The following is an 8,346-nucleotide window of genomic DNA, read 5'->3' as shown; positions in this document are numbered from 1 at the left end:
CGAAAACCTTATTCTCTTTATACTGATGAAGAAGAGAAACTCTGAAATCTGATCCTGCATGTGCTTCTGTAACTGAAGAATGGTAGGAGCAGCAGATTTCACCACCATGGGAGAAGTCAACAGAAAGCTTGCACAATTGCAGAAGATGAGGACTATCCATCGAGTTGAAACCAGAACGAAGGTGGGTTTACAATCCACCGGCAAGGAATAGTTTTGGCATCAGCAGAAAGATCAAAGTCCCAAAAATTTGAAGGAGTTGAGAAAGGATTGAGATTAAACAAATAACTACCATTTATCTAAAAAGAATTTCTCTATACAATTTGCCCACTCTATCGATCGATTAAGTGGACAGCAACAAAATCGGAAAAACAGAGAGATGCAGGACAAGATCAAGAGAGAAGAAACAAGAAAATAAAAGAAGGAATGATTCTTTGTCCTCCTTTATTATCAATAGCAAACACCCTCTAGTCCATAGAGCACCCCTGCATACTTCTCCATCCCCCCGCGGAAGATGTCGTCCTTCATCCGGAGGAAGGCCTCCCAGGTGAGCAGGCTGTCGGAGCCGGCCTGATGGCAATTTCCAACGCGCCGCTCGATGCTGAGCGACTCGGCGAGCCTGTTAAGGCCGCCGTAGAGGCTGGCCGTATAGCGCATAAGGTGCTTGAGGTCGTACACGTTGCAGAAGTAGACGCTCATCAGCCGGAGGAAGTCCCGGCGGCTGGCAGGAAGCGCCTGGCAGGTGAGGAGCTTGAGCAAGTACCCAAAATCGTAGGCGCTGTGGAACGTGACCCAGCAGACGGCCTCGTTGCAGACGAGGCCGGACGACATCAGAAGCTCAGCGAAGCGGCCGGAGTCGACGCCGTCGGTGAGGTTACGGGCGAAATCGATGCCGCTGCGCTCAAGGATGGCGAGCGAGTCCGGGGCGTAGATGTCTCGGGAGGGGTCAAAGTCACGGAAGTTGAACTGCCAGATGAAGGACGCAGAGGGGTCGCCGAGGTCGGGGAGGCGGCCGCGCTCGTCGGAGAGGGTTAGCCCCACCTGTATAAGGTTGAGCGCGTCGACGTTGGCCTTGAGGGTGGAGTACAGGCAGTCGGATCGGTGGCGGAAATTGGCAGGGGGGCGGATGACGACGCCGGGGAACTCGGTGTCCATACCAACGAAAGGAAACTGGTCAACCAACTCACGAATCAGCTCGAACTCCGACTCCAGATTGTGCGCCCACACTTCTCTCACCCGAATCTCCTTCGCCGTTGGCATCCCCGTCGACCCGTCCAAACCGGTCTTCATTTCCTCCCCTCTTGCGCTTCTGCTGCTGCTTGGTGGCAAAGGAGAGCAGCGGCTTCTGCAAATCCTGTACAAGTTTCTGAGCGATGGCTCCTGTGGTGGTGAAGAGAAGGCGGCCAGGTGCGGATCGTTTTATAGGAAGACGGCAGAGCAAAGAAGGGAGGAAGGGGGGAGGGACGAGGACGACTGGAACGTTTCTTCGCGGAAAACGGGGCGGGGACTGCTTGGACCCTGTCGTCGTGGTGGAAGAGGGAGGGTGACTACCGGCACGAGGGGCACAATAATACGGAGCGCCGCCCTTCGAGCCGACTTGGGTGTCGGCTCGATCGAAAGCTCTTACGATCAAGTTAAACTAAGCATGATGATGATGATCCCAGCAGTTGGTTCAAATCTCAAAAGATAAATAGATTTTACACTTGGAAAAAGCAATGAAATCTCGCATTCAGGACCAGTTTTACTTGGTAAAATAAGAAAAGAAAGTGACGGATCTTAGTCGACTCGAGTAAGAGGCGTGCGGCTGAACGCAGCTCAACTTTGACCCACGACTCCACTTGGTAAGGACCGGCGGGCCCACGTCCTGGCTGCGGTTAAGTGGTGAGTCCACATCAGGGGGAACGTGGAAACCGTGTTTCCGAGGAGTTCCACTTCCACTGGCCGACGCGACTCCCTCCCCCGTCCGCTCTGCGTCTACGTGGATGGGGTGCTAAATTACCAAAACGCACACTCAGGTCAGTCAAAGTCAAAAGCCTGCGCTCCCGTTTTGAACGAAGGAGGCTTCGGTTTTGACCGTAGATTTCCAGCACGAACGGCAGGGATGAGAGTCAGTGCGGCGGCCTGCGGTTACCAGAGACGGGGTCAAAATGGGGTTTTAGCCCTGTGATGACCGGTGGGACCCACCTTAAGTTCACGGATGCGTCGGCCGCTTCCTCCGTCGTCGGTCTCTCTCTTCCATAACTCGGTGCGCATTCAATTCTTTCCGGAAACCGACGATGCGTTCATTGCATGTTTCTTTCTTTGCATTATTTTTTAGTCATCGGGCAATGAAAGGATTCCATGGATCAAACGTCAGCCAATTCTGGAATTAATGAAAAAATAGAGCAAGCTTTATGAGATCACCATGAACTCACATCCGCCGATTAAATATCAAGCACCCGTTACTTGTTCTCTTCTTCTTAAATGGAATTGTAATTGTTTTAAAATTGAAGTTCATCATATTCATAAAACAATTACATACCGTTTTGTATCTGTAAATCTACTAGGTGCACACCCTTTTTTTTTAATGCAGCATTAGATATAATTACACAAGAAAATTGAACATTTCATTACTCCCAGTCACTTTTTTTTCAGAAAAAAAAAAAGCTAAATCGGCGTGAATCGACCAATTTTGGTCTCTAGTTATTTGAAGATATTTTTGAAAATTTCTTATCTTTTTATTTGTTTTGTGAATACCTCTATTTTTAGTAAATTGTAATAACTTTTTAATGTTTTTTGGCTGATTCGTTAAAGCCTTTTAATTTTTTGCTTATACGACGGTGGCCGGCGCGATGAACACAGATTCACGCACACAGCTGTTGAGAACACTGAAAAGAAAGTGTTTTGTTCAGTGAACTAAAGTAACTGGGTCATGTGCGAACGAACAGATTTTGGCTTTTGCGATTTGAATTTTTGTATCTATCCGAAACCCATTCTTCTTTCAACTTATTCAGATAAAAATGTGAATTAAATTAATCGCAACTTACTTTTAGATACAAATTTTCCAAAGTAAATCGCCGGTCCCATATTAACATGAAGAACAATAATTGAGCAGCGATCGATGCCAAAGAGCTCCACGGATTGGGTTGCAGTTGGAGAAGTCAAGAGCACCACGTCTCAACCAGGAAGGTGTTGAAACCAAACCCCAAAGTCACAAACTCCAAACGGGGCCACCACCATTGCTGTTGAACATTTCAACACCAAATAAGAAAGAAAGAAAGAAAAGCTTGACTGGTTGATCATTAGATTAGATTTTATTATTCAAAAGCAAGCAGTCGGGATGAAGGGGAAGAGTATTTCATCCAACTTTAATGCTGAAACATCCTCAACCTATTTGTGCATATGGTTTTGGAGGTGATGCCCGAGAAGTCAAACTATCTCCCTTTTACCTCCTTTGGCCGCACCGTTTGCAGTTCAAAAAAGTAACACTCGAGCCGACAATGTGTTATATATTTGCTAAGATAATTGAAATCTTTGCATGTTTGAGTCTTTAATTAAAGATGTTTACTCGGGCGAAAATCGGCGAAATTTGTCTAAATCTTTATTTTTACTAAGGATGAAAGGCGTCGATGACATATCGAATAATATCGAAAAGTTAGGTGTGTTTTTTTCACTATCATAAGTGCATTTCTATGCTACAAATTTCTCTGCAAATGATTGAACAGAGATATTCAGCTCTCCTCTCATTTTTGGGATAAATTATTTGTTCGTTAAGACTGGTGAGCCAAACCCAACGACCCACTCGACGCCACCCCATTTTTTGTCAATAAATGTTTCATGGAAAAGAAAACCTTCATTTGTGCCTATTTTTATATACCGGGGCCATCGGCATATATTGTTTTTGTAGTCATATATTAATGTTTTGGTATGTTTTTGTGTTTATATGAATACAAAAAATAATTTAAAATATTTTCATCCGATTCGTAAATGAAAAGTCTTCTGCTGTGCCAGCAAGGAACCAATGTGATGTGTGGCACTGTTATCAGATGTGAACCGAATCGGCCAGAATCAGCCCGTTTAGTTACAGTTGGTCTCGACCCAATTTGATCTCGAGTGCCACTTCTCGACCATGTTACAAATTTTCCAATTTACTTTTATTTTATTATTTTTATATTTTTTTTTGTTTTTGAAAATAACTTTTTAAATATTTTTAGCTGATCCACCGAATCTCGCCGTTTTGGTTCACAAATGAATATGTATCGGCCGATACGGTAGGAGGGATACTAATAACACTGACGAAAAAAAATGTTAGGATCATCTTTACTCATTATCCCCTTAAGTTGCCTCTAAAACATGTATGAAGGGTAAAATTGTGTTTGAGAGCCAGGTACCACTCACATGAAATGAAAGATAATTTATCCATCAAACGCGTGCCACTTTTCTGTGATCAAAGAAGAAAAGAGAAGAATCTGCCCCTAGAATAGAATGTAAAGCGAAAAAACCAATTTGGATTGCAATAGTTGTTGGGATAAGGAATCGTACGTAAAAACATGGCAAATCAAATCCAAAGTTCACAATTCACCTGCGTCTAACGATTTGGCGAGATCCGGATGCAACTTCAACCTTTAGTAATTCCCTCGAATTGACCCCATCTCATACGAAGTCGGAAAAATTAAAACATTTTTTGTTAATGACATAAATTTCATCAAGATTTTAGGTCCCGTGCAACTTTTCTAATGTCATGGATTTTTTTATCTGCTTTGGCATCAGAGACATTATTTTATTTTTTTAATTGTTTCGAGAAGCACTTAAAAGTTATGTGGGTGCTATTCTTTTAATCTGCCAATGATCAAATGTGCGACATTCAAGTTGAAAGATGCAGTCTATGACCACTTGAACGAAGAGATCTTGTGTGCCGCGATAAGACTTTTTTTATTATTATCGTTTTCAAGACGTCACATCATTGAAGTAATATCTTCGGCCTGATTTGTCATCCTATTTGTGATCAAATGGAAAACCATTTTCTGTACAATCGTGCACAGAACTACTGTTCGTCGGATTTTATCATGCCGATCCAAATGCAAGTCGCCAAGAAATAAGACAACACATTCGCACCTGAAAGAGAAAGGAAGCCGAAGTTCCTCTCCTTCTTGTGATTGGCAAGTTCTAGTAACACAATCTGTCATCAAATTTCGTCCATTGCATTGTTGAACTTATCTTCAGACGCCAGCTTTATCATTGTATCCTTGGAAAGAAGGAGGCCACATAATAAATACAACAGCTGTAAATATTTAAAACCCATTCATTGTAAGCACCATAAACTGTGTTAAAAGTACTCTTAACCTTTCTTACATCCTAAGCCGTTGCTGATGCTTGTAAGACACGGTACTTTTGACAACAATTCTTCAATATTTACTCATTCGACAGAAAATTCAATGATACATTGCATCGGACTGAACACACAGTTCGATGCAATGTGGGCAATTACATCGGGCCATGTGTTGTGAGAGACTAGGGGATTTTCTTCATTTAAACTTAAATGAAGAAATCCACAACTCTTATATATATATACATAATATAGAGAATAATGAGTTATTTGTATCCAGAATTTCTCATGTATTGCCCACTTCGGCGTTGTAGATGGATGATCTAACAGCGAACCGCTACACAGAAAATGACATTGGATTTCATCCTTGTGCAGATTAAATTCAGGTAAGAATGCCAAAAGGTCAGAAAGCTACCATCACGTCCAAAAATGTCCCTCCAAATTCTACCAAGTATTTCGCTTCACTATCTGGTTGTATTTTAAAATTCTAAGATCTGTAATGAAGTATTAGCAGTTGGGTCATCAAATTGGAAGATCATTATGTCATGTACATTGGAATCCAAAATCCTAACATGTACGTTTCATAAAGAATGCATCAATTGATGATAATGTCCTCTATCCAAGGACTTAAATCTTTAGATTACGGTTTTGGGACTTTAGTTTCAGTCGGTAATGCTCTTAAGTTTTCTTCAGAGAGCCAATTTTAATTGAGTTCAGTTCCACGAAAAAAAAAAATTTCTTCATGATCATATAAATGACAATTGCATGTTGTGGCGAAGGTTTGAGAAGAAAGGAAGCTATTCGATCATGTATTATTCAAAAGGAAGAATTTCATGCAGAATGGTGGTTGGTTGGGAAGGTCTAGTTTCATGATGAGTCTGCAGTTATTATTGCAGGATTTAGCTCCAGACTGGAACTGAAATATTCTGAACAGATTCAGGATCTACCGGAATCTGATTTGCAGAGCAGATTACAAAGATCATAAACAGAGTGCTCTGTTATGTTTAGCCACAGACATGTACTCTATTGCAAAGTGATTCAGTCTACTTCCACAACTATCAGTCCTCTTGAACTTGTTTCAGAGGTCGATCGTAGAGTATAGATCACGCTGTGGACCTGTTGTTTGTTCAGGAAAATGTACCACAATCCAAGTACACTTTGGAAGCCGCAAACAATCTAGGTTTTTGGACGTTGAAGGAGAATGTCTTAGAAAAACCTTCTCCCTCGACCATACGCTCCTCATTCAACCACAGGATTGCGACAGAAGGAGATAGTGGAGAGGCCTTGAGACATTCTGTGTCATACCTTTTACACCATGATTGCAACATTCCATTTTTGAGAGGTAGGAAGAAGAGAATGCTGAGAAGAAGAGAGATCTTCTAAGTACCAACTATGGGTAACTATGCAAGGCCACCTTTGCTTTTGAGAAAAGAAAAAACAGAAAAATGACTTTTCAAATTTATTATTCTTAGTTGCATAACTGGGGAGTAAGAATTATTTGAGAATTAGTCTATTAAACATGTCATGCTAAGTGCAAAACCTCGTAGTTCAACGCTACTTCTTTCAATTTGAATGACTTCTTTTCTTTCATTAGAAAATGATCCAAACAAAGGATGGTGGAAAGTGGTTCTGTTTCTAGCAATTAATTATCACATTCAAGCAAATTCAATATCATTAGCACTTTGAGAGATCACATTTAAGACAAACATCTTCTAACTTCGAAATTTCAAAACTATTTTGACTCACAGTGTTCGACAGAGTTGACTTGACTGAGCATTTTCTTGACTAAGGAATCCACAGAAAACTTTGGATTTCAATCTCTGTACATTACTTCTTGCCAAAGTGAATTTTGAAAATCAGCGAGCAAAGTACTATGACCAATATAATTACGGGAAAAAGACAACGAGTATAAAGGCCTTTGCTTAAATAATGAGTAGTAAGAGATGATCACTTGTAGCCGCAGGGGGGTTTTGCATCATGAGGCAGACAGAGGCTATTTACTGGTGTCTCCTGATCTACGGGGTGCAAGTTCATGTCTTAAGCAAGCGACTAATTTCCTCGGCCTTAGGCAGATTTGCTGTACTTTAAGTAGGAAGCAGATGATCATTGATCATATGTTTCTTACATAACCAGCAATCTGCTATGCCTTAAAACATGAGAGCATGTTTTCCGTCTGCATAACACAATGAAGAATCAGTCTTAGCATCAATTTTCAACCAACTCTCCTTGACTTGAAGGGAAAACAAAGAACAATGTTGGTGCCTTGTGATGCCCAGTTGCCTGTAAATAGCCATGCCATACCCACAAGAGATACTTAATCATAGATTATTGTCTCTAATCCACCAACCCAAAAACCATTAATAAGGGCGCCTCCTCTTGACTGTCTTGTCCGCAATATGCATACAACAATTTCATGCAATATTTTCAAGGAAGCTCTAACGTTTCCTGCAGAATGACTGAGAATGTTTCTTATTAGATGATACCAAGCATGAAAGTTGGGAAAAGTTCATCATCGTCTACATTCTCTACAAGATAAGGTGGATACCAGTTCTAGGCTTTTAATTGTCCCTTAGCATAAAAACAAGGAGAATTTATTGTTGTTTCCCTCAGATGAAACCTGCCATGTTTCCAAATCTTTTTTTTATATATGCTTGGTTTAATTTTCAGATTAGTAAACAGTAGATGATATGGTTCCCTGAATTTTCTTCGGCCATGGATCCTCAGGCTTTCTTATGGAACACATGGTACATGAATTTAGAGTTCTAGCCCTCTAGGTCATCTATATTTTGTGTGTTATTCATGAACAGGACAAAGTACTCACCCAACCTTCGTGCTCATCCTAATGCAGTGCGGTTCGCATGCTTCTCAGAAGCTTAGTGCAGGTCTTGGCATGAGGAACATTGCACATGGGTTCAGACGAGTAGCTCGGTTTTAGTGTTGTTCCATAATTCTCTATTAAGGACAAAATTCGACGGCAAGTAACATTGATCAACAGTATAGATTCTAATGTCAGCGAAAGAATCACTACTGATAATAAGTCCGGA

General features: G+C 41.4%; 1 protein-coding gene across 1 annotated transcript; it reads right to left on the bottom strand.

Moving 5' to 3' along the window:
* Positions 1-267: 267 nt before the first annotated feature.
* On the bottom strand, positions 268-1,449 carry LOC116258562 (probable CCR4-associated factor 1 homolog 9). The gene has a single exon (XM_031635754.2). The coding sequence runs from the start codon at positions 1,285-1,287 to the stop codon at positions 448-450; it is 840 nt and encodes a 279-aa protein (XP_031491614.1). The 5' UTR covers positions 1,288-1,449; the 3' UTR covers positions 268-447.
* Positions 1,450-8,346: the final 6,897 nt, after the last annotated feature.

This window comes from Nymphaea colorata, chromosome 1, assembly GCF_008831285.2.
Source record: "Nymphaea colorata isolate Beijing-Zhang1983 chromosome 1, ASM883128v2, whole genome shotgun sequence".
NCBI lineage: Eukaryota > Viridiplantae > Streptophyta > Magnoliopsida > Nymphaeales > Nymphaeaceae > Nymphaea > Nymphaea colorata.
This window is presented reverse-complemented; position numbering and strand designations above follow the sequence as displayed.